This window comes from Lipotes vexillifer, unplaced genomic scaffold (assembly GCF_000442215.2).
Source record: "Lipotes vexillifer unplaced genomic scaffold, Lipotes_vexillifer_v1.1 scaffold545, whole genome shotgun sequence".
NCBI lineage: Eukaryota > Metazoa > Chordata > Mammalia > Artiodactyla > Lipotidae > Lipotes > Lipotes vexillifer.
Genome location: NW_006779129.1, coordinates 1,481,132 through 1,493,177, shown reverse-complemented (window position 1 = coordinate 1,493,177; position 12,046 = coordinate 1,481,132). Strand labels below are relative to the sequence as shown.

The 12,046-nt window shown below is 63.5% G+C and overlaps 1 protein-coding gene across 1 annotated transcript in view; it reads left to right on the top strand.

Moving 5' to 3' along the window:
• The window catches only part of SLX9 (SLX9 ribosome biogenesis factor), a 27,705-nt gene extending 23,729 nt beyond the window's left edge, over window positions 1–3,976 (top strand). Inside the window, exons 5-6 of the mRNA XM_007452507.1 lie at window positions 2,755–2,820; window positions 3,853–3,976. Coding sequence (XP_007452569.1) covers window positions 2,755–2,820; window positions 3,853–3,976 — 190 coding nt within the window. The remainder of the gene's footprint in view (window positions 1–2,754; window positions 2,821–3,852) is intronic.
• The last annotated feature ends 8,070 nt before the right edge of the window (window positions 3,977–12,046 follow it).

The following is a 12,046-nucleotide window of genomic DNA, read 5'->3' as shown; positions in this document are numbered from 1 at the left end:
AACCGGCTCCAGCTCTGGTCCTTGGCAGCTCCTTCGGTTGGCTCCGCTGTTCCCCCGACACACCCATCCGTGGAGGCTGTTGTGTTTTGTTTCCGAGCACTTTCCTCCCTCTCTGGCACAAGGTGCTCCAGGCTCATCCCGGGCATTTCCTGCTCCTGTCCGAGAGTCGACGTTTCTCCAGGGAGCCCGGGTCCCTTCCATTGGAAGTGGTGTAAGAAACCAAGATCTGGGCACTGTTGTGCTGACCGCGGCAGGGGTGTGGTTGCTTCTAGGTCCTCTCAGATGATAGCAGGGACATACATGTGTGTCCTGACCCAGGTGTGTTCCTGTGAAATTCGGGGAACAGTCTGCAAGTCCATCCTCACTTCTCATGCCGACCGCAAGTCTGGGGTCCCTAAGATCACTCTTAGGTTTGATGATTCTCACAGAAGGCCATTACACTCATTACAGTTTATTACGGAGAAGGAATACAGATTAAAATCAGCCGGGGGAGGGCCCGGGAGTGTTCCAGTCTTCTCTCCCTGTGGGGGCAGCACAGAGGTCTTGCCCAGGACGTGCAGGGACCCCCACCAGTCTCCACCCCTGGGGGGCATGGGCAAGCAGGCCGGCCAGCTTTGCCTGTGGCCCCTTCATTCCTGTGGCCTTCTGGCCAAGTGACGCCTGGCTGGGAGCCCCCAGCCCCGTTCACAAGGTTGGGGTCCCCATGTCATCAACCCTCAGTCTTTCAGCTCCTAGAGCAGACCCAGCCCTGGGATGTTTGCTGCGCAAAGCGTTTGGCCTCTTCTGTGCCTTCACAAGGGAGGGTTTCCTGGAGCTGGGAGAAGGTGGTGCCCTTCAGGGCAGCTCACGCCAGGGGTGCCTGCCTGTTAAAAGCAGTAGGTTACACGAATGGCCCAGCGGACAGGCGACTTCAGGACATGCCCCCAGGCATCCGAGTTGGGTGGAATGTGTTGGGGGGCAGCCTTGTGCCTGGGAACCCAGATCCCGAGTGCAAGGCCTCCATCCCCAGTCGCCATCTGGGACACCCTGACTGAAGCCCTGGGCTGCTCCCAGCCTGTCCCAAACCTGGGTGGCCCTGCAGGGTGGTGGGGGGAGAGCCCGAGGCTCTGAGTGGGCCCAGCGGGTCCAGGTGTTCCCCACATTCTGGGTGGGCGCCGCCCAGCACTGACCGGGCACCAAGGCCCCCTGGAGAGCCCACGGGGCCCCTGAGGCCAGAGCCAGTGAGTGGGCAGTGCCGCTGCCAATGGGCCGTGCTCATCAGGGAAGATTAGACTCCCCAGGACGTCGGTCCTCCGTGGCCCGAAGATCGTAGCGGACGAAGGTGGAGGGCCTCACGCATGGAGCCTGGACCTGACATCAGCAGGGCTCACTCGGCCCCTGAGACCTCCGGGGTTCGCCTGCTGGTGCTTGGTTTTGGGCCCCCGTCCCCTTGGGCTGGGTGTGATACACAGGCTCATTCACGTCAGAGGGGGAGGGGCAGGGGGTGGTACAAGAGCCTCAAAGCTGGGAGCCACCTGGGTGCACCTGGGCGCTCAGTGCTGGCCGAAGAGAGCCTGTCAGGAACGCACTGGCCTGTGTTACAGTTGGGGAAACAGGCTTCGAGGTGGAGCAGCTTCCCTGAGGTTCCTCCCAGGGCAGCCAGAGCTAGGGTCCTCTTCCAGCCCAGGCACCTCTGTGGGCACTTAGGCGGCGGGCAGTGTGCTCTGAGCTGCAGTTGGTTCTGGCAGGAAGGTCTCTACCCACTGTCCACCCAACTCGGCCGTGCGGCCAGAGCCAGGCCTGGCCGCCGTAAGTGAGCTGGGGCCCTCCCCGGGGGGACTTCAGAGCGGGCGGGCAGGACCGGGGCCGGCGTCGGGTGTGAAAGCCCTTGCCCGGGCCTCTGGTGAGTGCTGGGGGTCAGTTCCTTTCAAGCCCGCGGCCTCGGGGAATCCACCCCGCCTGCGTCTGTCCACAGTGGAAAGCACCACTGGGGAGGGTCCTGCCTCCCCCTGTGAGTGACCTGACAGGCCCTGGACGTGTCCTGAGGCTCAGCTGAGGGTCCTGCCCTTCCTCGCTCCCCCACCGTGCCCCCACTGCACTGTGCTTGGCCGCACCTGGACCCTGGACCCCGAGGGGACTCCTGGGTGTGTGTTCACACCTTGGTGCCCTCGGCTGTGGGAAGCCTTCTTACCTTGTGCTAGACAGGGGTGGAGGCCCAAGGCCTCCTGGTGCCCCAGCGCGTGGCCGCCTCCTGGGGGTGCTGGCTGGGGGAAGGGAGCCTGGGCCCACCGGTTCGGCAAGGGTGGCGCCTCCCGGGAGCTCTGGGTGGTTGGCGGGAGACCTGCTCTCGGGTGGACACAGAGAGTGTCAGTGGTCGGACGAACAGGGCTGCAGTGTCCTGGGACCGAGGCTGGCCTGGAGCGGGATGGAGCGCCCCCAGAGCGGCCGGGACCCGGGGAGCGGAGACAAGAAATGCCTTCCATTCATAACTTACCAAGAAACTTGAATACACGATGAGGGCTCCCGGTCTGGAGGCTAAATTTAGGTGTCGGCCCAGGATTTCCTGGTTTGCTGGGCCCTCCCGCCCCTGCTGGGTCCCTCCTGCCCCTGCTGGGTCCCTCCTGCCATGTGGTGCCGTGAGGCCACACGTGCCCCCAGGCTCGCACGGGAGGACGGCCCTGTGTGCACCATGGACCGTGGCCTGAGTCCGGTGCTCTGGCGGAGGTTCCAGGTGGCCGCGTGCTCTCCTGACTGTCTTCTCCGTGTCCCCAGCAGGGCGGCCATCAGGCCCCGGGCAGCCCAGCTGAGCCGGATGAGCGCAGCGCAGAGGTTCCAGCTCCTGTGAGTACGGCCCCACCTCCACACGGCCCACCCCCGGGACTGTCGGGCGTCGGGCTGCGTCCCCTAACCCCAGTCCCTCAGGTGCTGGGGACGGCTCAGCCAGGGCCAGCTCTGGGCCCAGCCTGTCTCCAGGGGCCAGGAAGCCCCTTCCCCCAGGGCAGTGAGGGGAGCAGCTGCTGGCTCTCGGGGGGCCGCTCTCGGGGCCCAGATCCTAGGCATCTTGCGTGTGTGGACATCTGGCCGGGCAGTCAGTCATCCAGTGGAGTCCAAAGTCTCCCCGTTAGCAGCAAAGAAAGCTGGGGCCCAGTGTGGTTTGGCCTTGCCCTCGGTCACATAGCCGTGGGGGCAGAGCACAGCTGGGCCCTCCACCCCATCTTGCCTGCCCAAGGCCAGGGCCGTCCCCACCATGGTGCCACGATGGGCTCGTGTGGGCTTGTGCTGGAGCTGCTGCCCTGAGGTTCTGGCCAGGCCACCTGTGGCCATGCTGGGCTGTGGGCCCGTGCAGCTCCAGACGGGGGCCGGCTGGCTGTAGGGACAGGCACAGAGTGGCAGCCCCGCAAGGGACTCTGCTGCGGAGGGGCGGGCCCACTGCAGCACCCCCGTCGCCATGGCCGCCGTGGGGCCCGGAGCTCCTGTGCCCGGTTCCTGCTGGAGGTGCCGCTTATGTGAGGCCTCGTGTGTGCAGGGCGCCTGCCACCTGCTGCCTTTGATAGCCGCTCCCTGTCACAGTCGGGGATGAGGGGCCTTTGTGACCATGAGGAGGCCCCCGGGCAGCCACTCCCATCCTGCCCAAAGCCCCTGTCAGGCCTCAGACCCACCTCGGCCCGCCCCGCCCCCCCAGACGCTCCAAGCAGAACTTCACAGCGCACAGCCTTCCTCACTCCCCACCCCTCATCCTGGTCCTGGACCACCCTTTGCTGGTGTCCCTGCGGGCTGGCCGAGCCGAGGCTGGTCCTGGGGGTGCTGATGGCTCATCCCCAGCCCCCCACCGAGGGCATGGGGTTTGCTGACCTCTGCTCTCCATTCTTTCAGTGAGGAGGAAAGGACGCGGTTTCGGGAGCTGCTGGCCAGCCCAGCCTACAGAGCCAGCCCCCTGCAGGCCATCGGGCGGCAGCTGGCCCAGCAGATGCGGCTGGAGGGCAGTGGGCAGTCCTGACGCGGCGCGGGGTGTGCCTGAGCTCCGGGGACGCCCACGAGGAGGTGCCCAGGGGGCCAACTCTGCCATTGTCGCCCTGCTCCACCAGCCTCTAAGCGACGGGGCTGCTGTCCTCGGCACAGGCGGGTTTACCGAAGTGAGACAGGCAGTTGACATGGCAGTGTTGTGACTACCCATTTATTTTTGCAATAAAAAAGGTGCTGGAAGAATCCAGGATGTCCATGGAGCTCGGTGCCGGCCACCCAGGAGGTGGTGCGGCCACTCGGTGGGCATTCTTCACGCTTTTCTCTTTTGTCTGAGTTTGTCAACAGTGACTGCACGTTGTGTATTATTTTAAGAGAAAAACCTTCTAGCTTCCTGGTGCTCCAGTGGCTCCAGGCTGACCGTGGCTGGGCGTGGCTCTGCCCGCTGCTCCAGATGCCCTCGGTCAGGGCCCCCGACCTTCGCCTGGACGCCAGGAGCTTGGGGGGATGGGGGGAGGGAGGACGGGGGCGCGGTGCCAGCTTGGCGCCGCCGTCCCCCGCGGCGGACTTGGGCCTCGCCCTAGAAAGTGGCCTGAGAAGTGGCAAGCGTGTGGGGACGCCGCCCTCCCCCCAGCAGAGAGCCCTGACATCAGGCAGGCGCAGGTGGGTTGGTGAAAGCAGGAGGGCGGGTGGGAGAGACCCCGCCAGCCTGGGAGCCTGCTGGCTGTGGTCTCGGAGCCGGAGAGACTTCCACGTTCACAGCCCTGTCTGTGGTTTTAATCTTTGCAGAATGAACTTGGACTATCTGGTAATAAAATTAAATGACAAACGGTTCCATGGTTTTTGTGTGCATTTTAAATGCACACAGCAAGAGAAGGCTCGCAGGGCTCGTGGGCCTGGGCTGTGGTTCCCATCCGGCAGGGCCTTGGAGGGGCTCTGGGCCGGGCCCGTGGGAGGCAGTGGGGGGCTGGAGGAGGAGCCCCCTGAGGGGCCGCGGGGGAGGCAGAGTGTCCGGGCCAGGGGTGGCATCCGGCGGCCGGAGCAGCAGGTGAGAGGCTCAGGAAACCAGGGGCTGCGTGCGAGAGTGTCGAGCACCGCCCTCTGGGGAAGCGGGTGGGGCGGGGTCCCCAGGGAAGAGGCGACATTGGTATACACGCAGTAGGGGGTGCCTGCTGCTTGCCTGGAGGCTGGGGGGCAGCAGAGCCCTGGGAGAGGGAGGACGTGGGTGGCGGTGTTCTGGGTAGAGGTTCAGGGTCGCGCTGGGGCCCCCAGCAAATCCCTCCTCTACCGCCGTGCTGGGCGCCGTGCTGGGCGGGCTTCAGGGCGGCCGAGAGGAGGAAGGGCCCAGCGGGTGGGAGGTGGAAGGCCTAGGAGCCCTGGGGAATGGAGGGTGGCCTGCGTGGGGGCCACGCCCTCGGACGTGAGGGTTATTGACGGAGGACCCTGCGCGTCTGCTCCTGGCTCTGTCCAGAGGGTCCCGCGTGGGGTTCCCCGTGGCTGCCCACCCGCACCGAGTCATCGGTGGGCCCGACCCTGTTTGTGCCTGGCGTTGGGTGTCACCACATTTGTCTTGAGTGGGCATCTGCTGGGTGGGGCAGGGAGGGGGGCAAGGCCCAGACGCGGCCCCTGGGGAGTCAGTTCCTGTGGCACTCGCAGCCAGGTTTGCCCAGACTCCAGACGTGCTGCTTCTGGCGTGTTCCTCATGCAGCGATAACACTGGTGACGCATCCTGGCTGAGGTCATGGTGCTGAGAGGCCTTCAGGGTTCCCAAGGTCGGGAGAGTGGGGGGCAGGCGGGGCTGCACGGCAGCGGCTTCTACGCCCTGTGATGCCTCTTCTAAAGCTGTTCAAATAACGTAGGTTGAATGGTGATGACAGGCATATTCCTGACGTTGGCTTGTGCTTCCTGAGTCTTCCTTAAGGTTAAGAAATCGTTAATTTTAAGATTCTCGGGAGAAAGTCTGTGATTACTTGTATTGATGTTTCTGAATCCAAATGTTTCTTCTGGTGCCACAGAGGCTGCTGGGTTGTAGGGCCTCCTGCTGGGCCTGGAGGCTTGTCCCTCCTGTCCCCCTGGTCCCGCCCCCTGAAGAGGAGGTCCTGGGACCTTCTCTCCAGAGGGAAACTGAGGCCTGGAGATGGGGAGCCTCCCCACAGCCGGCGCTGGGCTCTCGGGAACCCAGAGCTTCTGGCTGCCCCGTGATCCTCACTTACACCTTGACCTCGCCCTCAATTCAGGTCAGCACCAGGCGAGCCACAGCACAGGGCTCAGGTGCCCCGGGAGGAATGGGCCCCAGGACGCCGCCCCCCGCCAGCGTCCTCCTCCTGCCTCGGCATCTGGTTTTTAGCACAGCGGTAGTTATTCCCAAGTCAGCATCTCTCCTGGGTTGGGAGCAGTCTAATCGCTAGCGATTAGTGATGTAGAGATGTAGAGAACCAGGCGCAGGTCGGCCCTCTGGCTGCAGGGCTCCTGCGGGGACGAGCGGGCCAGCCCTCCCTCTGCCTCCCTGATGTGCCCTCGTCCCCGTCCCCTGGCAGGGCCCACCTCCAGCTCCGTCTCATTCAGCCAACCCTTTCTGGCCTAATCTGTGGCCGGCCCGAGTCACCCCACCAGAGGGAGAGGAGACCCCTCCACACGGGGAGCTGTGTCCAGTAGGGCAGGAACAACTGTCCCGTAAGCCCAGTCCGGGCTTGCCTGGGGCCCACCGGAGGAGGAGGCAGGGGGACGGTGGCAGGTGTGAGCGACGGGGGCATCAGCTCCGTGCCAGCCGAACTCACACCCCAAGGGCAGACGGGCTCCTCCTGGCTCTGCATCTGCATGGATGGGGTCCTGGAGGCGTCAGGCTGGGTGGCAGCCCGCAAGGGCGGTTTGCACTGGCCCCCGGATGACTGCAGAGCAGGCTGGGGATGCTGTCTGGCTGAGGCGCAGGAGGAGGGGAGGGGTGCCGTGGTCATCTGCCAGTCCCTACCACAGGCTGCTCGCTCGTAACAGGAAACCCAGGTCATCGTGGCCGATTGTGTTTAAAACGGGGGAGAGTTGCCCCTTGCACGGCGAGGATCTGGGAGCAGGCAGTCCGGGTCTTCAGGGTGCCATCAGCAGCCCAGGCTCCACTCTCTCCTCATCTTTGTGCTAAAACAACTGCCAGTGCCCCAACCATCACATCACATTCCAGCCAGGGAAAGGGGGAGGGGCAGAGGGCAGACAGCAAGAGGGACCGGGAAACCTGCCCTGCTCCCATTTTAAGTCCTCCTCAGAGGCCCACCCAGGGATGTCCAGTCCCAGCTCATTGGCCAGGGCTGGGTTACGTCCCCTCCCCAGGTTCCAGGGAGGCTGGGCAGGCAGGGGCGGCCTCTGCTGTGGAGAGCAGGCCTCCTGCCCTCTGGCCCTTGGGGAGGCCGCCAGTCCCTGACCACGTGCCCCTGCCTTTGGCCTCAGCGCCAAACCCTGCAGCCTCTCTGGGGGATTTGTCACCAGCGTCCGGGAGGGAAGTTGCCCATCCCAGGGGTGGTGATGGCTCGGCACGGGACTGCACGGGAGCACTTGTGTGGAAGTGCCCGTTCCATAGCCCAGGCTGGACAAGGCAGGGTGCCCATGGTGTCCCCTCCGGGCCCGGGAGGGGTCCTCAGAGTGGAGGTGGCATCCCACCAAGAAGCATCTCTCAGGAGGGGGCCGTCCCAGGGCCGTGGCCCAGGCTGCTCTGGGGGCACATGGCGGGTTGGGGGCCAGGCCAGCCCCTGCACACCCCACACCTGCCCAGAGGCCTCGGGGAGGCAGGGCCGTCCACGTCGGAGTCCTCCATGCCGTTGGGCACGTCTTCCTGTCGGGGTGCGTTGGGCAGGTGGCTGGTGCCTCTCTCTGGACGTCAAGGAGCAGCCTGTGTCCCCTCGCCAGGCCCTTGTTGCCAGGGTGTCTGCGAGCCGCCCGCGGGCCCAGCAGGGGCAGCAGGTGCTTGCTTTATACCTGCGCTGAGCGCGTGGAAGCGGCTGGGGGAAGTGGTCAGCAGGGTGGCGGCTGTCAGCTGCGGGGGCAGGAGGGCTCCCCGCTAGGAGCCTGACCCCTGGACCAGGTGAAGGTCAGATGTACAAGGGCGAGATGCTTGGGGATGAGAAGGCTGCAGAGGGTGTGCTTTGAGCCCTGGCCCTGCAGAGCTGTGATGGGTCCTGGTGCGGCGAGGGTGCGGGACACCGGGCAGGAGTGGGGAGACCCCAAGCGCCAGGGCTGGGCAAGGGCCCCCTGTCATGGGCAGACCCAGCCCTGGGAGTAGGCGGGGTCCCCATTTTCCGGAAAAGAGCAGGGGGGGTGACGGGGAGCCCTTGGGGGGTGATGGAGGCTCTCGGGGCTGCTCTGCTACAGGGCTCCTGAGGTTAGACGTCGCGTGCTGCTCGGCCAGAGGCAGCCGGAGGATGCTGCAGGCCAGGTGGGCAGCTGGGCCCCGCGGCCCCCAGCCCTGCTTGGACAAGGTTCCGACTGGTGGGTGATGTTGGCGGGGAGAGCGGGGCAGTAACTGCTGGGACCCTTGGCTGTTGCCGCTCCAGAGCCACGTGCCCCAAACTCCCCGCTCAGTTTTGCGCTGAGAGGTGAGTTCAGGTTTGGACACAGGGCAGGTCTGGGACATTCTGGTGGGGGCCTGCAGACACCTGTGCTGCTGCTGGCCGGGGCCACGTCCTGGGGAAGAGCTGGGCACTGCCCTGTCCTTGCCCAGCCCCACTCGGCAGCCCGGCTGTCTTCCCGAAGGCCCTGTCCCAACCCCAGCCCGTGGCCCAGGCCTCTGCTCACCCACAGGCCCTCTGGGCACTGGTCACTGCGGCGGTGCCATTGGGCTTTCCTGCCTGGCCACAGGAACGTCTGCCTGCTGGGCTGGCCTCCCGAGCCCCTGCGAGGCCACCTCTTCCGTGGAGACTGCCCGCTGCCCCCTGGGCGGACCTGTCCTCCTCCCCTCTCGTGGCCAGCCTCCTCCTGTCCCCTGGGTGGGCTCTGGGGCCCCTTTCCCAGAGCCAGGTCAGAGGTCCCTTTGGGGCCCACCTGCCCCTGGTCCCAGGCTCTTCCCGGAGAAGCTTAGAGACTTGACCCAGCGGATTCCTGCCCACCCCTCAGCTCTCCCTGCTCTGGGGCCGCACGTCTGAGTGTCATTAACCGTCATCCCTCGGGGGTCCCACCTCCCGGGTCCCATGAATGTCCTGTTTCCTCCGTGGTTTGCTGGAGTCGCTTCACTGGCTTCTGAAGTCACTTGGGACACCTCCTCGCTCTGCTTGCTGTCAGCTGGGTACACAGCCAGCTTCACCTGCTTCCTTTGATTTTTAGGGGCTGCTGCTTAAATATTTAATTTTGTTTCATAATATGTGAACTTAAGCTACATTGTAAGGGTCAAGTCTGCAATATAAAATTTAATCCTCTTTGACAGTGCTTGACAATTGAGGGGGTGGGTTTGCTCCTTTTCTGGTGGAGAACGTGTTTAAAAGCAGGCAGCTGTGTCGCATCTACAGCAGATGATTGAGTTTGTCCGTAAAGACTGGGGGCCACACAGGACGGCTGGGGCCAGGGGCTGGGCATCCCGGCTGTCACTCAGGCCCTGGGTCCTCGGTCTGTGTAGATGGGAAAAAATAAGCCCACAAGTGGATGTGAGTGAGTGATGCCGTCTGGACACCCTGCCACGTCCAGCGCCATGTCCCCACCCTCCTGGTGCCGGGGGGCCCCACGCTCAGGACAGGACAACCTCATCCCCTTATACCAGCCCAGTGGGAGTCCTGGGCCGTGCAGCCCGAATCCCGAACAAGAATGATTGGGGTAATTATTAACGACTGGGATTAAACGAAGGAGAACAGGAAGAAAGGCAGCACCCTGGAAAGGGCAGCTCCCGTGGGGCTAGGCTGGCAGCCCCCACCCCGACTCCTGCACCCAGAGACCACCGGCTCCGACGGGGTGGGCGTCAGGCCCTGTGATGCCGACCTGCCGGCCGTGGGGTGAATGTGTGAGTGTGAGCGTGTGTGCATGCATGCCTGTGTGTACACGTGTGCTCATGCCTGCGTGTGTGCATGCATACATACATGTATGTGCATGCGAGTGTGCTTGTAGGAGCAAAGTCTGCAGGTACAAGGCAGGTGTTTGCCCTCCAGCACGGCCCTCTCAGGATAGGAAGCACACCTATGTTTCCTGACCCTTGAGCACTTCTCCTGAGTGGAGAAGCTGAGTTTTCTTGAATTCCTTCTCGGCTCCGGTTCAGAGTCATGTGTTTTGTTATTACTTTTCCTGCTGCGGGGGCAGATGGTGCGATTAGTTTTCCACGTGCTGCACGGCTTTGCATTCCTGGGGTCACAGCCTGGCTCAGGGGTCCCTGGCCGTGCTGTGTCCACTCTGCTCACAAATGACGGGCCTGCAGCTTTTCCTGGAGACTTTCCTTCAGGTCCCCAGGAAGGTCCACGGTGTCCGTGAGCTTCCTCCTGCTGGAGTGGGGAGGGGGTGTTTCCAACCCCGAGGCTGGACCCCACCCTGCTCCCACGCCCCCCAGAGGGAGGAGGTCGCGCCCCAGGCCCCTTCTGCCGCAGGACCCCCTGGAATCCCAGGCGAGGCTTTGTTCTGGTCCTCGTCCCGTCCGGCCCACACCCCGAACTCCTCCTGGGGTGGGATCCTGCACAGGACACATGGGCTCCAGCAGGACTGCACCCTGGCCTGCCCCTCGGATGTCCTGTTGTCCGGCTGGTGTCCTGGTCCCAACATCCCAGAAGGAGCAGATAGCTGGGCCGGGACCTCCACCTGCTCTGGGGTCCCCTGAGGTCCCTGACCAGACGGGCCCTCCCCTCCTGCCCGGCCTCTGGAGCCTGCTGGTGTCTCCTTGTCATCATGTGACAAAACCTGCTTCGCAAGGAATGTGTCCACGTCCAGTGCAAAGCGGACACCCGGCGCCCGTGCCCCGCCCCCACCGGACAGACATTACTAATCAATCACCACCTCCTCCCAGCACGATGGGGCCTCAAACCCTGCCTCCGGGGACCATCCAGAAGCAGCTCCTAGTGACCGGGGTGCAGGTAAGGCACCCGCCGCCTTCCTGTCCTTGTCTCTGTGGTGGAGACCACCATGGCCAGTCCCAAGGCCGAGCACAGAGCCTGGTCCTTCCTCGGCTTGCTGTGGGCCTGTGCCCTCTGCTTCTCTGGGGTCGGGCACAGCCCCCAGCCTGATCTGGACACAACAGTGAGTGCACGTAACACACAGCACTTTGGGGGCAGCTTGCAGAGTCAGGGGCCCATGCACCCCATGCGCCGGGCTGCGTGGTGACCAGCAGTGCTGCGGACGGTGGCCTGTCTCCCAGCCTGGTCCTGCGAGAGGACGACACGGAGCAGAGCCCCGCTGACTCAGGTGGACTTGCTGTGCCAGCGAGAGATGAACCGTGGTCGTGGAGCCGCTGACTTTTGAGTGTCACAGCAGCAGAACCGGCACCTTGTGACTGATACGCCTCCTTCCTGTCCCGCCCACCCCCACCCCCACCCCCGGGAGACCGGGGAAACAAGTCGCCCTGTCTGTGCTGAGGTCAGGGCAGGCTGCCATCAGCAAGTCGGCCAGAAATACTGAGAAATAAGAATTTTCTGCAGGAAAGAAACAGCAAATCAGATGTGCTTCCAGGGAATAACAACTAAAGAAGAGTCTCCCGTGGTGGTTTTCACACCGACATGGTACCAGATGTTCCTTTTCGTTTCCCCTCTGGAGCTGCCTGGGACGTGGGACACTCGATAAACTCTGCTGGACACGTGACGAGTTCTCTGACACATTCAGGGGAGCTGAAATTAACCTCTACGTCACAGTGAGGTGAGTGTTAACAACCTGGAAAAGAAGCACGTGCTCTCCAGAGCGACTCGGGCCCCAGTGGAAGCCACGCGGCCCGACGGGAGGTCTGGAAAAGCCGAGCACAGAAGACACTCCGCAGTGCGGCTTCTACAAGGCGGCCAGAAATGCACTCGGTGGAGAAGCTCCCACTGTGTTTTCATTATACACAAGAGAGAATAAAAAATACATACAAAAATAAATGCATACAAAAAAATACAAAAATACATGAACTAAGCATTCAGTTCCAGACTGTGGAGAAGAAAAATAAGACAAAGCCCGAAGCCCAAGAAAG